This window comes from Gorilla gorilla, chromosome 14, assembly GCF_029281585.2.
Source record: "Gorilla gorilla gorilla isolate KB3781 chromosome 14, NHGRI_mGorGor1-v2.1_pri, whole genome shotgun sequence".
Lineage (NCBI taxonomy): Eukaryota > Metazoa > Chordata > Mammalia > Primates > Hominidae > Gorilla > Gorilla gorilla.
Genome location: NC_073238.2, coordinates 94044801 through 94065412, shown reverse-complemented (window position 1 = coordinate 94065412; position 20612 = coordinate 94044801). Strand labels below are relative to the sequence as shown.

The following is a 20612-nucleotide window of genomic DNA, read 5'->3' as shown; positions in this document are numbered from 1 at the left end:
ATACTGTCTTTTGATTGCATTAAACCAATGTATTTCTGCTTTAAAAACCTGTTGGAGCTATTTATTGTGAGTGTGGCTGTTAAACATCATAACTATATTTGTATTTAATTTCTACTTGGGCATTGGTTATTGAAAAATCATACTTGGCTAACTTAATTTTACAAAATACTTTTTTCCCTTCCATTCTTATCTATGAAAAACAGCTGTTTTTCTCTTTCTTTACGATTACTTGTAGTTATTGTGGCTGGTATTATTTTACATAGGAAATAAAATAAGGAGGTGTTAATGGATTGTAACCTCCCTCTCTTTAGGGAAAATAAGAGGTATTAGTGCTATACATTTTAACAACACAGCACATGATACTTTTCAACTTGCTTTCTGAGTTCAGCATACCAAACCTGACAATATACTATAAGAAAGGAAAATTACAGACCAACATCTGTCATGAACATAGACACAAATATCCTAGAGAAAATATTAGCAAATGTCCAGTGATACATGAAATACATAATCAGTCATGGCCAGGTAGTATTTATTCCAGAAATTCAAGGTTGATTTACCATTGGAAAAATCAGTTTAATTGATGTTAGTAGAATGAGGGAGGAAAAAACCCTAGATGATTAGCTCAGTAGAGAAAGTGTTCTGTTACTTAGTTACATTAAACACTCTGCAAAGGAGGAATAGAGAAAAACTGTTTTAATTTGATGAAGGAAATCTGCAATAAAAGAAAAAAAACTACAGCTAACATAATATTCAATTGTGAAATATTGACTGTTTTTCCTTGAGGTTGGGAAAGACAAGGATGTCCATTTGCATCACTTTTATTTTTTTTAGTATTGTACTGGAGAGACTCATGGGTGCACTAAGGAAGGAAAATAGAATAAACCATGTAAAGATTGGAAATAAACAAAACTGTTTACTTGCAGATGACATGGTTGTAGATATAGAAAATTCAAAATAATTCACACAGTTGGGATTAAGTAAGTGTAGTAAGATGTATAGAAGTAAATATGTAAAAATTATAGCACATATAGAAATGCATTTGGAAAATAGAAATGTGGTTGTTTGGAGAAGTCACTGTCTGTTCTTAGGAATTGGAGTATCTTCTTTTCTGTTGGGCTCGTTACTTCCCTCCACTAATTTCAGTTTTAATAGATTTTCTTCTTTTGAAAATACATGTGTCTCTTACTATCCAAACTGTCTAATCTCCAGAACCAGATAGATTCAAATAGTGAACAATATAGTTCATTGTTTATAAGTCACATTTTTACATTTTAACACCTCTGACGTTGGGCTGTGTCTTATAATTGTTAGACACAGGTTATGATTGGCAGCCTTTTTTTCTTTAGTAGGGGTACATAAATGATAGTGTGTCTTACAGTCACTGAGTTGTAGCCTTAGTGAGTCACATTCGTGGATGTTCTAGTTTTACAGAAGGATGTTCCTGGATAAAAAAGGAAATGGGAATACTTCTAGGAATAAAGGAGTCTTATCATTGTCAGATACTTTTATTCACTTTGAACCAGCACTCCTTAGTCTGATACTATATGTTAAGAATGATTTGAAAAGGAGTGTTCTCACTGAAACTGGAGAAATACTTGGTTAAATAAATTATATGGGTTTGTTCTTGGCTTCTCACTGCTTTTATTATGAAGATAATATAAATTAAAAACTGGAAAATTGGGTTACGATATTCATTGTTTCACACTTAAATAATTAGGAGGTTTTTTTTTTGGCCACAACTTTTCAACTTATAGAATCCTCATGAAGAAAACAGTTTGTGAAACTTAATTAGGCTCTGTTTTCAGTTTATCCTGTGTTTCTCTACTAATAAAGTTATTGTCTTTGTATAGTCACGTGGTTTGGCATTTTGTGCTGTGGTTAGGTAGCATGGAAGAAATTTTTCTCTAGAATTACAAAGAAAGGTCACTGAAGTCTGACCACAAACAAAATCTTTGTTTAATTGGTCGAGTATGGTGGCTCACACCTATAATCCCAACAGTTTGTGGCGCCAAGGCAGGAAGATTGCTTGAGCTCAGGAGTTTGAGACCAGCCTGGGCAACATGGCGAGAAACCCTGTCTCTACAAAAAATACAAAACATTAGCCGGGTGTGGTGGTGCGCGGCTGAGGTCCCAGCTACTTGGGAGGCTGAGGATCACTTGAGCCCATGAGGTGGAAGTTTCAGTGAGCCAAGATCCGGGCTACTGTGCTCCAGCCTGGGTGACAAAGTGAGACCCTGTCTCACAAATATAATAATTGATCAAATTTTAATACACATCAAATATTGTTAAGAACCTTTCTTTTTAAATATCAGCTGTACTGTATGAAACTAGTACAATTATAGTATTTTAGGTTTTTATTTCGTTTAGAGGCTAACACTTTCTTGAATACTTAGAATAGTGATTTGTGATGTTCCCTAATCAAATTTCATGATGAAAGATTAGAAAGTAGTCTTCAGATTGCTACTTACCTGTTAACCGGATGTTAATGTTTCAGTGGCTAAAAAATAGGGCCACTTTTCTCATTTATAGTCTTAAACTTGAGTAGTTCTTTTAACCTTATTTAGGTCATGAACTCCTTTAGAAACAATGACTTTAGAAAACAATGTTTTTCCTTAGAAAAATGCAGTGTTCACACACATGCTTTCATGTTTAGTTTTATAGCATTCGTAGATCACCCTACAGGGATTCCTAGGCTTCTTTTTAAGAACCAGTAACCAGTCACCCCGTGGAACTTAAACTGTTTTTCTTTTGAAGGATAAAAAGGATACCCAATACTTTTTTTTTTGAGCTGACCGTTGTATAGAAAAGGTTGTCCACTCTGACCTATAGTCATTTCAGTCTAGTTTAGTGCAGAAATGTTTTTTGAGTACTTACCCTGTGCCCTGGCACTGTTTGTAGCACTGAACCAAGTTAAAAAAACAAGCAAAATCTCTGCCCTCTTGGAAAGAATTTTTGGATTTGTAAGGACTTTAGACACCATCATGTTCATCTTCTTTATTTTATAGATGAGCAAACTGAGGCCCAGAATGGTACTTAGTCTTACCCGTGGTCTCATAATTAGTTGGTGGCAAGACTTAGGTACTGGAAGATGCACAGAAGAGAAAGGCAAGTCTTTATGTTAATGCCCTTACATTGTAGACGGGGGAAAAGACACATTAGTCAATATATTATCAGGTCGTTTTTTTTACTAAATAGCTAACACTAACTAAAAATAGCTAATAGCATTTTTACCTAATAGCCAAAGAAATAAAATTTCATATAAGGACCTAGGTAGAAAAGAGAAATGATTCAGGCTTTGTTAGAGGTCTTGATTGTGTTAGGCTGAACCTAAGCTGAGTTTAGGGGAGTAAGGTCAGTTCAAGCAGAAGGAGCATTGCTACCAAAGGAATGGAGAATGAATGCAATAGGGTATGTTTCAGTACTGGAAGTTGCAAATGATTGTGTTAAATTGAGGGACAGCAACCAGTTTCCTCCTGTGCCATGCTCTTGAGTGTGGTTTCTGCTTTAGTCACTACAAATATTAGTAAATATTCAACAACTAATAGTTTCTCAGTGATATAGTAATAGTAATGTTTTTCTTTTTGACATTTTCATGTTTTTCTTTACTTTTTTTTCTATAGGTATTTGGTGTTCATTTTTTTAAATTTTAGAGCTTATTATTTATACTCTACCTTTCAAATCACCAAATATGATTTCGTTATTATAAGTATAAAATACATTTAGTTCAGTGTGTTTTGAAGCTGAAGTTTAACAGTAGTGCTTTAAAGTTGAGTCTTATAGAAAATAGGATATCATGAATGGCTGATATATATTTTTAAAAGTTGAATTTGTATTGGTAGGTGTTGTCTACATCTACTGGCCTAACAAAAACAGTGTATAATCCAGCTGCTTTGAAGGCTGCACAAAAAACCTTACTTGTTTCCACCTCTGCAGTTGATAATAATGAAGCACAGAAAAAAAAACAGGTAAGTACAACTGGTATAGTATAAAAAATTTTTGCATATAGGAAAGCTTTCCTTGTGTATGTGTTTTTTCAGTGCTTATTGCAAAATAAGACTACAAGGGTGTTTGTTGGCTGCCACTGAACGTTTATTTTCCATAGTATAGCAGTAAATAAAAATTTTTTCTTTGAAAGAAAGGTTCCTGTGATTAATCTTTGAAACTTGCATACATATTTTAAGTTTTACATAGAAAAGCCTTGCATATAATTTTTGTTGACAGACTTCTGCAGTTACAACTATTTCTCTTCTCTTGAATGATATTGTTTATCCTTAGTAATATTCTAATGATATTTTTGATCCCTGATTCTAGGAGGCATTGAAACTTCAGCAGGATGTAAGGAAAAGGAAACAAGAAATTTTAGAAAAGCACATTGAAACACAGAAGGTAAAATGTTAAAGTTAGATTTGGCAAAATTGCAAATGTTATAATTTGGAGTGAACTTAATCTTATGCTACCTAGTCATAAAAAGATTTACTATAATTGGTAATGGTAAAACAGATATTTGTCAATGATAATATTGGAGATGAAGAGCATACATCAAATGGTGGGTATACTTTATACTGTAACTGGTACTATAGTTATCAACATGAAATTAAGGTGTTCATTCAGTTGTGTTGCTGCACAGTAGTTTTTTCAACAGATAATTAAATGGAACCTTTTTTTCTCAGTATTGATATGTACCTTTCTTCACTAGCTTAGGATCCTCTAGTCCTGTGTTGTTTAGTATAGCAGTTAGTAGCCACATGTGACTGTCGATAGCCACATCTGACTGTTGAGCATTTGGAATGTGTCTAGTCCAAATTGAGATGTGCTATAAGTGTAAAATATACACTAGATCTCAAAATGTAGTACAAAGAAAAAAGTAAAACGTCACAATAATTGTTGAAATGTCACATTTTGGATATATTAGGTTAAGCAAAATATTTTATTAAATTAATTGTATTTGTTTCTTTTTATGTTTTTAATGTGACTGCTAGAAAATTAAAAATTACTTATGTGACTTGGGTTCTTTCTTTTGGACTGAGTTACTCTAATTTATGACATTTAATTAGTCTCAGTTCTTGATTATGTCTAGTAATGAAGGTTAGTAGTATGACATTTCAAAATGTTGAAAATACAGAAACTACATTTTGATTTGAAATGTATGTCTTTTCTAATTTAAACTTGGATATGCTTGATTAAGAAAAATCACAGTACTTTACAAAACCAAAAACTGAAGCCATCCTAATTCAGGAAACCTACAATAAATCATGTGGCTTCTTTTACCCATACTATCTTGCTTATCTTGTTGTTTCATGTTCATGTTGGGAATATCATTCTCAGGTGAAAAAGTAATTAAACATTCATATTTTCTAATATCTCATTGTATGAAAGGAACCATAAAACTTTTCCTCTGGTTCTTTCTGGGCTGGAGATGACATTGATAGTGGGAATACTTAGAGGCGTAACATCAACAAATGGATTAGAAAGTAAAATTGTTAATATATTTTTCAAATTGATAATTTTTCAGTGATAGAATTGAGTTTCTTCTGGTTGTGTGCTTCAAACTTATGTTCTGAGAGACCCAGATAGTAACAGTTCTTCACAAATTTAACCAAGAGTAAAACTTGAGTTGAGATAAAGTTAGCATCACCAAATCTGCTATTCTGCTATCTTTAGATAATTCATGGTTGTTAGCCTTCTCACGAATGCATAAACGAAAAAAAGTAGTAATATTTATTTTTAAATTACTTTGCAGTGTTTGTTTTGTTAATGATAATAGGAGTAATTAGCTTTATTTTTCTCTTTTTAAAAATTTGGCAGATGTTAATTTCAAAACTGGAGAAAAACAAAACAATGAAGTCTGAAGATAAAGCAGAAATAATGAAAACTTTAGAGGTTTTGACAAAAAATATTACCAAGTTGAAAGATGAGGTCAAAGCTGCTTCTCCTGGACGCTGTCTTCCAAAAAGTATAAAAACCAAGACTCAGGTATTTTAATTTCATTGTTGTTCATATTATTACTTATTAACAAGCATTAGACACTACATTTTTAAGATTCAGTTTTTCTTGTAGGTAATATCTTCTGTTCAAAATCTGACCATTGTATGTACCATTCTCCCCCTGCCATAAATAAAAAAGTACAAACAAGTAAACTCTACTAATCTTTTAAATTCTGTGGAGTTATAGTTGGAAAGTCACTAATTAGAAAAATAGTCACGGGTAATCTTGAAAAGGCAGCTTGAGGACAAAGTGATATAGGTACTTGACTGCTTGACTAAGGGTTTGAGTTTTATATAATAGTAGTTGGTGATATAGAGGGTTAATAATAGACAAGTATGAATAACATTCTGACAACACCGTACACGGTGGATTGATTGAAAAGGGGAAAATTCAGGTTGATCAGGTAGATCAATCTACATAGATGGTAATAAGTGATTAAGAAAAAAACAGGGTTATACAATGTTTATACTTGGTGTGTCTGTATGTATATATGTATAAGGTCATGACTCTAATTGATAAATTCAAACCCAACATCACATGGCTTTTCCTTATTTCATATTTTATTTCTGTTCCCATAATGACAACTTCGTTCCACTAATATCAATATATTATTATTAAACCCAGTGCTATAATACGTTCAAAGTAGCTCAAAAATTGCTACAACAATACCACTTCCAACAACTAACTAAATATAAAATTCAAAATTTATTTACATTCTTTATAGCCTCGGTGTATTCCACTAAAGGTGTAAAGTCAGAACTGTGGTCTAAAATTACTTTTTTCCCCCTTTTGTGTAGTTGTTACTAATTTGATAAAGTTAAATCTATTTGCATTTGTATTCAGTTTTGGATCGCCTCTCCCTGGCCCCAATTCTTGCAGATTGTATTTTATTCTTTGAACAAGTGAAACAATTCTCATGGTTCAAAAGCAAAACTATATAAAAAGGAATACATAAAAGACCCCTTTCCCTTTGACTCCTGGCACTCTGTCCCCACCCATCCCTTATAGGTCACCAGTATCATTAGTTCTGGTTTATCCTAGTTTTTCTTTTTGTAAATGTATGAATGTAGATAGGTATGTTTTCTACATAAAAACATACTCTGTATTGCTCATTAGCACCTTGGTTTTTTAGGGTTTGTTTTTTACTTTTCCTTTCAGTTATTTCCTTTAATTACCCCATATCAGTCTATGTAAATTTCCTTCTGGCTGCTGTATGGAAAATGAATTATAGGAAAATCAGTGAAAGTAGCAACAAGTTAGGAAGCTGTTGCAGTTATTGTGGAGGTGTGGAGTATTTTGGCTTGGACTAGAGTGATTATACTGGAGATAGAAATATATGGATTAAATGGGACTGCGTAAAAGTTACTTTAAAAAGGTTTGTATCAATACAGGATAGTAATTACTGTCACCTAAAATATTAATTACTATTTTTTAGATGCAGAAGGAATTACTTGACACAGAACTGGATTTATATAAGAAGATGCAGGCTGGAGAAGAAGTCACTGAACTTAGGAGAAAGTATACAGAATTACAGCTGGAAGTATGTTTACTCACAACTACACAGTAGGCTTAAAAGAAGCAAATGTAGTTGTAGTGGTCAATTTAAAAATATATTCCCTTCCCTTCATTCTCATTAGTAATTGTTGGTAATCCCTGGCATACATATTGAGATGTTAATATAGGAAAGAGGGAAGAGGTCAACAAATTTTTCAGAGGTACTAGATAAAATCTTATTTAATGAGGAGTGGCAGTAATTCTGCCTATATCCCCAAGTTCCTCCATTTCTAATGAATTTTATTTCTTTTCTATTTTTGGTCTGTTGTCCCTGGAATAGAAAACTTATAATAAAGTCTTTTCAGGTATTCTTATGGAGATATTCTTTGCATATAAATTGAGTTGCTGTATGCGAGTTTTAGTTGGAGAACTATATTGAGAACTATTTTGAAGAATATGTTTACTTGAGTTTTGCCTATAGATGGTGCTGTGGATGTTTAGAAAAGAGAAATAAACTTCTTTCTTGTAATTTAGTTAGATGGTTATTTATATAAGAAACAACTCCTAGTGAAATTGATTCCTGTTATATGATATGAGAGAGAATTTTTGAATAGCAAAAAGAGGTTCAAAGATTGGAACTGTATTTTGAAATAGACATTAACGTCATTAATATAGTTGGCACATGTCTGTATTGTGGTTTGATACAGGAATTTAAGATTTTTATACTTTAGATTATTTAGCTTTAGCTGAGATTAATGCTTTTTTCTTAATTTGTTGGCAACTTGATCATTTTTTGGACACGGTAGAAATCTGTTTTGAATACTGCCATCCAGGTATTAAAGACTTAACATTTAGTAGCTACCATACTTGCCTTAAAGCTCTGTCTTCTCTGAAAGTCATAGGAAGCCATAGGATGTTGTCCTAAATGTTCATACCTTTGCATTCTCTGGAAACTTGATGTGGTTGCATGTGTGTCCTGCCCAGTATTTTTTTTGGGGAAAAAAAAAGTTTGAAAAATATTTCTTTTATGTTAATAGAGAAATTGTGTTTTTCCCATTGTAGTGATTTTATGCCAGTGTTGGTGGAATCTTTGAAACAAAATATCATTTTCAAAATTCTGGCCCATAATTTAAATAAATAATAGCATTAACAAAATTCCTTATTATTCTGTGTTTTGCTTTTTTATTATAACATAGCTAAACACTGAATGACATTTTCTGTTTTTCCTTTATCACGGCTTATGTTTAGTTTTCAGTGAATATTAGTTTTATGCAGTAATGCAGTACTTCCCAGAGTGTGTTCATTCACCACAGTCATTCCATTAGTTGTTAATAGAAAACTGGTGAAAAAAGGTTCTTAGGCTAAATAATACAACCTTAGAACAGGTTGTATTGGATATGCGTTTTTACTGTGGGGTTTCTTAGAGGCTTTTAATTTCTGAATCTCTAAAAATACATATTAAGTATTCAGTGTTACTCAAGTTTATTTGTCCAGGGACCCTCCTTTTCAAGGAGAATTTTGAGGCATTAATATTCCTCAGAGCATACTTCCGTATATACTGTTCTATTACTAATATTAATCCTTGACCTTCAAAATTTATTATTACGTGTTATTTTGTTATATTGACAAATGAAGAATTATATATATGATAATCCAAAATGTTTTGATATATGTGTAAGTTGTGAATTGATTACGTCAAGCTAACATGTCCATAACCCCACATACTTGTGATTTTTTTGATGAAAATTGAACATTTAAACTCTGCTCTCTCAGCAATTTTCAAGTATACAATAATTATTATTAACTGTGGTCACCAACCAGTGCTGTACAATAGATCTCTAGAACTTACTCTTCCTATCTGACTGAAACATTGTACACTTTGACCAACATCTCTCCATTCTTCCTGTCCCCACAGCCCCTGGTAACCACCATTCTGCTGTCTGCTTCTATGAGTTTGATTGTTTTAGATTCCATGTATAAGTGAGATCATACAGTATTTGTATTTCTTTGCCTGGCTTATTTCACTTAGCATTATTATTTGGATATTAGATGATTATTTTAGCTAATGTTAAGATTAACTGTCTTGAGATGCAGAAACTGAAATACCTATACTAGCAGAGATTGGGCAGCTGTGCCTGCTTCACACTTCCATTTGGGTATCTCACATCTAAGACTCAGCATCTTCAAAATTTTGCTTATCTTGCTCCTACACCCCATCTGTACAGTTATACAAACCAGAAATCTGGCAGTCTTAATTGATTTCTCCCTTTGCTTCAGCATCTATATCTAATTAATTATCAAATTTTATATATGTTACTCCTAAATGTGTCTTAAATGCGTTTACTTCTATCTCCATTGCCACTACTGTAGTCCAGACTTCCTTCTTCAGGTCTTTTGTAGTGGCATACTGAATGGTTTCCCAGCTTTTTTTCTTCCTTCTACTCTGTTCTTAAAACTCTAGCCAGAATATCCTCTTCAGCACTGATTTGGTTACATCACCCTTTTACTGCTTAAAATCTTTTAATTTATTTTCATGGCTCTTGGGATAAAACTCAGAATCCTTAACATGATCCTTAAAGTTATGTGTAATCTGACTCTGCCTTTCTCCAGGCTTATCTCTCCATCCAGCTACACTGGATTATATTCATTCTTTGGGAAATTACATTTCTTTCAGCGTTGGTGCCTTTTTTCATGCCGTAACCCCTACCTCATTCTTGCCTTTATTTTTTGCTCCTCCTTTGATTCATTGAACAAGTATTAAATACAATCCACCAGCTACTGCTGGGAATAAAGCGGATAATAAAATGGAAAAAAAAATATCTTGAGGGAACATACGTTCTAGTGGGTTATTCACTGCAAATCTTTGAAGTTCTTCTCGAATCTTAAAGCATTTCTTCACGTTTTGAGTCACTTCTCATTAATATAGTTAAATAACTTAGTTGCTCTTGTTGTTTTTTAAGATGGAATCTTGCTCTGTCGCCCAGGCTGGAGTGTAGTGGCGCGATCTCGGCTCACTGCAACCTCTGCCTCCCAGGTTCAAGTGATTCTCCTGCCTCAGCCTCCCGAGTAGCTGGGACTACAGGCACTACGCCTGGCTAATTTTCAGTATTTTTAGTAGAGACGAGGTTTTTCCATGTTGGTCAGGCTGGTCTTGAACTTTTGGCCTCAGCTGATCTGCCTGCCTCGGCCTCCTAAAATTTTGGGTTTACAGGCGTGAGCCACCATGCCTGGCCATAACTTAGTTGTTTAATGCTTCTTTACACTTACGACTTGGGTTTCATGAGGGTAAAAACTTGCACACAGAAAGTGCACATTAAGTATTTGTGGAATGAAGGAGTGGTGTGCTATCATCATACAGAATAATGTGGTAGAATATCAATGTGTTACATCGGTTCTATAATGATGTTAGTGATAAGTAATTAAAATGATTTGAGATAACTGTACCTATTGAAGTCAATTGGCAAACAAATAGAAAATCATAACTGGAAAAAATGTATTTATTGTGAATGTAGGTATTATCTGTTTATTATCCTGACTTCTGAAGTAACATTTAACACTGTATACTTGGAAATCAGGAGTTGCTCTTTTTGTGATATATCCTGATGTCTTAGAGAGCAAGAACTTAGAAAAAGGCACATTTAGTAATTCCAAGACCTCAGTGTTATTTTTTTGTTTCAGTTTACTAGCCACCTACATTTACTTTCACTAAACTAAAACCCCAGTTTAAATTATGTGATCCTTTTATAGGGCATTTGAATACATTGTCAAATTGCATTAAAGTTTTATTCATCTGCCAGAGTGTAATGCTTGGCTTGTGTTAGTAATCACAGCATTGTTTAACCTGTGTGTCTAATCTCTTCTAGGCTGCCAAACGAGGGATTCTTTCATCTGGTCGGGGCAGAGGAATTCATTCAAGAGGTCGAGGTGCAGTTCATGGCCGAGGCAGGGGGCGAGGGCGAGGGCGAGGTGTGCCTGGTCATGCTGTGGTGGATCACCGTCCCAGGGCATTGGAGATTTCTGCATTTACAGAGAGCGATAGAGAAGATCTTCTTCCTCATTTTGCGGTACTTTCTTACTGCTCAACAAAACAAATGCTGATAATCATCATTGGGGATAGTAGACATAATTAAAGAGGAAGTTATGAAAAGGACATAAGTAATTTCAACTCGTTAATCTGAACAAAGAGTTTAATCTTTAATTTTTTTGTTAATTTAAAAACAAACTGTAGGATTTGTGTAATTATCTAGAAGAGACATTACTATTCTTACACTTAGTAGGCCATGAAATATTGTGAAATGAACAATATAAACTTTGCTGTTTCAGAGAGGGAAGTCTTGTAGTTTAGTTTGATTTGATATTTACTTTTAAAGAAAAAGTTAACATATTGCATGGGCCATCCAGATTTTTAAAAATTAAAATAAGGTTTGTGTTTGTTAAAAATGTATTCTTGATCTAGCTGACCCAGTATTGAAACAAGATAAAATTTTGACCTATGATCTTGAAGTTGCCTCCGTCAGTGTCAGGATGTAATGAAAAAGACTTTATATAATGGTAATATATTGACCTACAAGAAGGGAGAATGGGATTCTAGTCTCTGTTAATCCATTATTTAACTTGGACTTCCTGGGATTTATTAGGCTCATGTTCAAAATGAAGATTATACCTGTTGAATGGCCCTTTCATCTCAAATGCTGTGATTCTTAGTGGTATCCCAAAGGTTGGTTACTAAGCATCAGTTTTACCCTCAGCATTATATTTAATAGTAGTTGCTCTGGAGATGTGAAGGAAATAATCAGTTCTTTATCCTCAAGGCTTTTACATGTATCAGTTTAACACAGAATAAACTACAGACATAATTTATAATCAAATTATAATTTATTAAGCACTATAAATTAGTAACTTAGAGAAGTATCACGCTGGCATATGATGGAAAAAAGAACAATAGAGGAAAGTTTCATAAAGTAGTAAAACTGTAATTTAGATCTTAAAGAATAGGTAAGCTAGTAGGTAGGTACATAAATGATTTAACCTTTTGAAAATTCAGACTTAGGTGTTTAAAAATCATATTGGAGGCTTGCAGCAGTTACAGATATTTTGTCAGGACATAAGGAGATATTGACAGAAATGGTTTATGTTTAAGAAATAACCAAAATAATTAGTATTTAAGAATGAGGAGTATAAAGTCCTGTTCTTGGTGGATTTAAAGGGATAAAGAAAGGAATTAAGAGAACTAGAAAGGAGCTTGGAAATAAATCTTGCCCATCTTTTCCCTGCTGTGTACCCCACTTCCACACCTTCCACAAGAGAAAGGAGAGCCAGATAATTTGTATGTTGTGTATAGTTTTACAGCTAATCAGGAAACTAACAATGAATGTGCTAAAATAATCCAAACAGACAAAGTGAGTTTGTTGTGATTTATGTTTTGGTGAGACTGAGGTGCTTTTGGCTGACAAGTATTCAGAGCCTCTAAACGAAAATTCTGACATGCATTTAGACATTGAAATTTCACTCCAAAGTTCACATTTAAATTATTAGTCTTAAGTATGAGCACAGGTTTAGTTGAAGTTTAGCTTCTTTTCTCTCAACCTATGATTTGAACACATGATGGATGTCAGAGGAAGAAAAATTTACATTATTTAATATCTGTGATGTTAAAGGACCATTAACTATTACAAATTGTGATTAACAAAAATGCTGTATCTTCCAGTACCAGTAGTAATAGTAATAAAAATTATAACTAAAAACCTATAGAGCACTTACTTTGTGGCGGGTATGCCCTCTGAGTGCCTTACAATAATTCATTGTGAGTTATTTGGATAACCCTGTGAGGTAAATACCTTTATTACGCCCATTTTAGAGGTGAAGAAAATGATGCATGATGAGGTTAAGTAACTTGTTTACACAGCTAATAACTGGCAGAGCTAGAATCTTAGTGGCTCTAGGACATTCTCTTTACTGTGCTCTACAGAACATTTCTGTGATATGTGTGGAGCTAATGAGATTACAGTTATAATTTTTGGGGGGGATAATTAGGAAGGTATTGATAATGATACATAAAGGACTAGAATTTTGTGGGATAAATGTTGCTGTTTGTAGAAAAATCCTCCCACACATGAGGGAAAAAAATCCAACAATCCAAAAACAGGAATAATGTAATGTGTTTAGCTTTTAAATGTTCTAAACAACTATAAAGTACAGTAGAGTGTGTAGTAAGCAAAACCATGGTCAGTTAGGGTGTTAAACTTTTGAATCAAGAGACCTGGAATCTCTTCCCATTAATTAACAATTAACTTTGGGGAAGTTACTTAAATTTTCATTTTCTTTCTTTCCCCATTTATTGGGAATGATACCAAAAACTTACAAATTCTGAGGATTCAGTATGTTGCTTAAGAAAGAGTTATCTTGGGATTGGTTTAGTGAGTATAAGAGGAAAGTTAGCAAGAACGCTCAGGCTTTGACCATTATTTCCTTCATTTAAAGCATAGTTCAAATCGAGTATAAGTTTTACTAATTCTGGGAAGTGTGAATTGTATGTAAGATTGGAAGACAGGACCACCTTTTATCTTATAATATCAAGTACTAAAATAAATTACTCACCATACTTTTCTGTTAACCATTATGAATTGTTATGTATTCTGGGTTATATTTATTAGTATTTTAATGTTTTTTAATACCATTAGGATTTTTGGATATTTCAAAATATTTATTTGGAGGAAATACTTTTTTTTTAATTTAAAGCAATATGGTGAAATTGAAGATTGTCAGATTGATGATTCTTCACTTCATGCAGTAATTACATTCAAGACAAGAGCAGAAGCTGAAGCAGTAAGTTTTAAAAATAATTTATCAATTCAGATTTAAATGATTTATAAGTATTACTTTTAAGTTTTAATATAAATGAATTTTTTAACTTACTAAATAATATGCTTTGACAATAGGTAGAACACCTGAAGTGGAATTCATGCCCTCAAAGAATGTCCTAATGCAGTTATAAGCAATTCTGTGTGTAACATAATACAATTAAAATACATATTTAGTCACCAAGTGGAATGTCAAATTGTGCTGTCGTGAGATACCAGGGATTCTCCTTTCTTTCTTTTTCATAGTAGATAGGGCCACCCCACTACCCATTATTCTTTTTTTTTCAGCTGACCCAAAACAGGATCTGCTTTGGCAGAATGAGTGGTGAGGGATAAGGTACAAGCAGTTCTAATGTCTGCCCATCTTAGCCATTCTTCATCTACTGCTTCCTGGTCTCATCAGGTTGAACTCTAAAAGAAGTGTCCCTAGTTCAGCATAGCCCCAACTAGACTTCTATGACTTTTTGCCTAAGACGTGGTATATACCTCTAACTTTGAGGGTACTCTTAGTAAAGTTACCTTAAACCATCAATCTTGAATTGTCTTTCCAAGGACTGACCGGAATATCTGCAACCTTGTCTTTCATTTGGGTTTCAAAGATTAAAAAAAAAGGAAAATGGGAGTGAGGTGTAGGGGATTCACAGGAGCCTTTTTTGCCCTGTGTGTTCTTTCTTCAGGAATTGTAGAGAAGACAGTGTCACTGTTTTGTCCTTGCCATTGTTCCAGGGATGAAATAGTTTTCCAAATGAAAGCAATGAAAGAGTGAGATGCTTTTCAGAAGTTTTAAGTTGATTTCAACTTAAATAAGTTTTGAAAAAACCTCTACATTTATTTATCCTCTTTGTAGTGAATGTTCTCTGCCAGCACAGTGGTACATTGCTTACCTGGTAGAAGTTGCCCTTGGGGCATTGTAACCATAAGACTATGGGTCTGATAAGTCATTCAACTGGAGCCTTGAAAAAATCTAGTTTTCGGGGTAGAGGTAGGGGGTAGTACATTATTTTATAAAATAGGAATTCCTGATCTTAGGGTGTTCTCTTTTTAAAGCTAGCTTTGAATAATCATTTCTTTAATGTTCTTTTGTGAAAGTAAAAAGTAATTTAAAATTGATGAGATTTTAAAACTCATAAGCTTGTATGTGTGTATGTTATATTGAAAAAGGTAGATCTTTGATTAAATGTTCTCTCCAGGGTATTGTTAAGTGCCAGTTTAGAATAAGCTTCCTTTCAGTGGTGGCTTCAGTTGATAATTTTTAGTCTATTGCTAGATAGGTAGTTTTATGTATTTTCTAGGGAATAGTGGTATTATAAAATAATGATAGTTGTTACTGTACAAATGGTTCAGATATTGCCAAATTTGTGGATTTATTAAGAACTTTAAATATGTACTACTTCCCTTGCTTGCTTATATGGCTGAGAAAAAATTAAAACCTCTTCTTAAATAATTTTTGGAAATTTTGCTCATGGAAAGACTTTTGACACATACCTTCTTTCTTGGGTCTTGCTTTTTGTACCGTAGGTGTTTATACAATGTATTTTTCAAAATTAATAGCAATAAAAAATACCAGGGATTAATGTATAAGGAAGACTTTAGCACTGAATTACATGAAGGTTGAATAAGTGACAGAATAACTAAGGCCAAGTTAGGTCTAATGAGAATTACCTATTTAGAGGAAATAGCTTTAGTTGGATTTACTTAATAGACTAAAAAGAGTAATGATCACTGCTATGATAAATGTTTAGATTTTTAGTTATAAACGTTGTTAAAGCATAAGCATATCCTTAAGCCAGAAAGTTTCTTAAAATTTTGTAATGTTGAAAAGAATAGAAAATTAAGTTGAAGCTTATCTTATACAAGCAGGATACATATAGAGCAGTGGTCTTCAAACTTTTGGATTTCAGGGAACAGTAAAGTTTAGGAATTTAAAAATTTGTGTGTTTGTCATAGAGGTATCAATTTTTTATTTTGCCAGGGAAGAATACTTTAAAAATACAAAAAGATTGTCATGTTCTATCACCATTGTTATATAAAATAAAGGAAATTTTAACACTGAAAATGTAGGAGAACATAAACTCGCAGTAAAGGATAGGCCTTCCCAAGAAAAAACTGTCAGCCCTTGCCAATGTTTACTGTCAAACATTACCTTGTTCTTGTTTTCTGGACTATTATCCTAGATGAGTGAATGAATTTATTTTCTATAATCAATAGATGCATAGTATTTCAAGGTGAAAGTACAAGAATAAATAAGGTAATTGAGACATTCAGATATAACTGAAAAGTGAGAAGTTTTCCTCAGGAAAAATATTGAAGCATTTTAAAGACTATCAGTATAAGCAGAACACTTTTAGCTTTAGGTTAAGATGGTTTATGGTTTGACTCTGCCTTGTTACCTAGAAGATGGTTCCTATTACCTTATTTTCTATTTTTTTGTCTATCACCATGCCAAAGTACTGAAGTTGGATAAGTACTCAGACAAGAATAAAGCAGTCGTCTCTTCCATGACTGATTAGAATATTATCTTTTCTACACTGAATTGTTACTGTACCTTTGTAGGAGCCCAAGATCCTGTTCAGAATAGGAATAATTAAGTTGCTGTTTTAGAAGAATCAGAACAAAAATGAAACCTATAGTCCCAAACTCACAGAGGTACAATTTTTTTTTTTTTTTTGAGGTGGAGTCTCGCTGTGTTGCTCAGGCTGGAGTGCAGTGGTGCGATCTTGGCTCACTGCAAGCTCCGCCTCACTTGGCTTCATGCCATTCTCCTGCCTCAGCCTCCCGAGTAGCTGGGACTACAGGTGCCTGCCACCACGCCCAGTTAATTTTTTTTTTTTTTTTTTTGTATTTTTAGTAGAGACGGGGTTTCACCATGTTAGCCAGGATGGTCTCGATCTCCTGACCTCGTGATCCACCTGCCTCAGCATCCCAAAGTGCTGGGGTTACAGGCGTGAGCCACTGTGCCTGGCTGAGAGGTACAATTTTTTATATCAAAAGGAAAGAGGGGCCAGGTGCAGTGGCTCACACCTGTAATCCCACCACTTTGGGAGGCCAAGTGGGGTGGATCTCTTGAGTCCAGGAGTTCGAGACCAGCCTGGGCAACATGGAGAAACCCCATCTCTACCAAAAAATTAGCCAGGTGTGGTGGTGTGCACCTGCAGTCCCAGCTGTTTGCGAGGCTAAGGTGGGAGGATCACCTGAGCCCAGGAGGCAGAGGTTGCAGTGAGCTGAGATCATGCCACTGTGCTTCAGCTTGGGCGACAGAGCCAGACCCTATCTTAGCAAAAAATAGGGGGAAAGAGAATCATGTTTTACTAAATGGATTCAACCAAAAGAAGTCAAATTATGTGCATAGCAGAGTGTGTGTGTGTGTGTGTGTGTGTGTGTGTGTGTGTGTTTTTACTGATACTTAATAGTTATTAAGTGCTGCTATGTGATGGGCACTGTGCTACCAGAATTAGTAACTTGAGGTCTGAAGCTTGTGGGAAAGTAGCCATGTGCATTGAACTCAAGAATTAAAGAATTGGAAGTCTTTCTTTGTAACTTCTAAAAATTAGATTTTGCATGTTTTTAAAAATGCGTGGTCATATATATTATATAATTATATGTATTTGTGTTCATAACTCGTGCTTTAACATTCTATAACATTAGAAATATTACTAAACTTGCTTTTAGCTTTCTTTTATATATTAGTTATATTATCGTTACTAAAAACGTAAGAAACCATAGGATTGCAGTTTACTTTTCGGTAATTATCTGTATCTCAAGTCAGTTTTCTCCGTAGCTTTTGCAAAACACTGTTTCTGCAAGAGATCCCCTAACAAAAGATTCTCTTGTCAGATAAGTTTGTGAAAGGCTGCATTTTTATATTCCATTTAGAACTGTAGTCTAAATGGTCTAAGTCCAGAGGTAAACAAACCTGTTTAATTTTGTTTCACCCAACATTTTTCCAAACTTGTTTCCAGAACATTTTTCCACGTAAGATGTGGAATCCACAATTACTTTTCATAGTTTTTTCCTCCTTTGTTAGATCTTTAACCTTTGTGCTTTCTGTTATGTATATGCCGTTCCTTAATTTGCTGTAAGCTTTGAATGGATGTGTGTAAGAATAAATAGTCAAAAGACTAGAGACAAGCCTCTGAACAAACTATTTCAGCTTTAAAACTCAAATTTTGTGTATATTTTATAGTATAGAAATTAGAATTATAAAATGTATTCACATATGCACATCATTGAGCTTCAGCAGTTATCGACTTAGGGCCAATCTTATTATTTCGTCTATATTTCACTCGCTACAACTTGCCCACTCCTTATTTTGGAGCTATTCCCAGTCATTGTATCATTTCATCTGTAAACATTTTAGATGATAGAACCTTAAATGATGGAACCAGTTTCTGGAGGTTTGATTCCTTCCTTTTTCATTTAGGTTTTAACGTAGGTTGGCTCTTCGAATGATAGAGCCTTAAAAAAATACAGTACTACTATCACACCTAAAAATTATATTCCTAAATATCAAATATCCAGTCAGGGTTGACATTTGTCTAATTTCTTGTAAATTTACTTTTTAAAAATAAGGATCTAGATAAGGTTCATATTTTGATATAGCTTGATTGGTGTTATGCAGTCATAAATTCATATATAAACATTTTATGGGTACAAATCCATTGCTCTCAGTTATTAATGTTGAAGTTATTCCATCTTTGGCCAGGAGACTACAGGTTGGCTCCTGAGTGCTTTTGACAGGATCCTAGTGGTCTGTGATAGTTTTGTTCCTTCTGGTATGAGAAGGTGTTCTAGGTTCATTTTAAACACTGTCTCTTCCAGACCTGGAATTGACCCTTTCTCTGAGGAGCTTTGGTTTATTTATTAGGCAAAGATATTTAGACACTACAGTTTGGGTACTAGGGGTACGCATTACTATTAAGTATGTTACCATCACTAATCCTTTTCAGTTGTCAGAACTGGGAGTGAAAAAAAAACATATATATATATATATATGTATATGCACATATATACACATGTATAAAGAAATAAATTTAGAGCTCATACTGATACTTTGCATTTAATTTGGGGCTATAAAGTTTTTAATACATACACATATATACACACATACAAGTAGATAGGTAAAGATAAATTCAGAATTCACTCTGATACTTGTTAATTCTAGACTCTATGGTTTTTACTTAATCTCATGGGTCTTAATGTCTCTACATTTTTCCACCTTTCTCACTGACACCAACATGTGGGTGAAAGGATATGTACGTTTAAATTTTTAATGAAAATTGCCCACCATACAGGTTATACTTATTTGCCCACCAAAGATGTATGAGAATGCTTTTTCCCTACACTCTTGCCATAGTGTGTACGCTACATAGTGGTTTTACTACTTTTCTTATTAAAAAAAAAAATATCCATAGGTATGTAGTTTGTCCTCATTTTTATCGGAGTGGGGTATCAGTTTTATCTTCAGTTTATCAAACTGAAATAGAAACTCATTTAGGTTTTAATTCACTTTTCTGATTGTAGTTGAGCCATTTTCATGTTTAATTAAATGCTGTCTGTTTTTATTGTTTGTTTTTATGTCTATCAACTGTTAATGTCATTTGCCCATTCTATTATTTTGCTGAGTAGTCTTTTTTTTTTTTTTTTTTTTACTTAATGCAGGGGCTCTTTGTATGTTTGGAAATTAGCTCATAGCTTATATTTTTATGAATTTTCATTTATGCTGTATTTTCCACAATAATAGTTAATTGTCCGGTTAATCTTTTTTTATAGTTTGAAAGGCTTTCGCCAATCTGAGATGAGAAACATTTTCCCTTGTTTTTTCTAATACTCTTAATAGGCTTTTTTTTTCTTTGAAGACTTCACATTCATTTTTTAAAAAAATTTACGTGGAACTTATTTGGTCTAAGGAGCGAAATAGGAAGCCTGTTGGGTTCATTAGTTAAATCTAGTTTTTCCAGGCTTATGTGAAATATATAAATTTCTGATATGTTTATTTGGGTGTGTTCAGACTCTTCCATTGATGAGTTCTCTCTTCATGTGCCTGTTTCTCACTGTTTTAATTAAACTAGCTTTCTAAACTCAGTAGTTTGTCAGGGCAGTTTGGATTCCCTCTCACACCCAATTATTACTCCCTTTCAGAATCTTGCTGGTATGTTTTAGGTGTTTATTTTCGATGTAAACTTTTGAATAAACTTAGTTTCAAAAAGATAGACTAAGTTGTGGGAGAATGAACATAATAATACTAAATTTTCCTCAAATACTAAGTCTTCC

The 20612-nt window shown here is 33.6% G+C and overlaps 1 protein-coding gene across 44 annotated transcripts in view; it reads left to right on the top strand.

Annotated features, from left to right (window-relative positions):
- Positions 1-20612, top strand: part of RBM26 (RNA binding motif protein 26) — a 93821-nt gene that overhangs the window by 56996 nt on the left and 16213 nt on the right. For all 44 annotated transcript variants that reach the window (XM_019039712.4, XM_063697461.1, XM_063697452.1 and 41 more), the window contains 6 exons: positions 3843-3968; positions 4315-4389; positions 5809-5976; positions 7424-7528; positions 11346-11546; positions 14221-14307. In XM_019039712.4, the coding sequence (XP_018895257.1) occupies positions 3843-3968; positions 4315-4389; positions 5809-5976; positions 7424-7528; positions 11346-11546; positions 14221-14307 (762 nt within the window). The remainder of the gene's footprint in view (positions 1-3842; positions 3969-4314; positions 4390-5808; positions 5977-7423; positions 7529-11345; positions 11547-14220; positions 14308-20612) is intronic.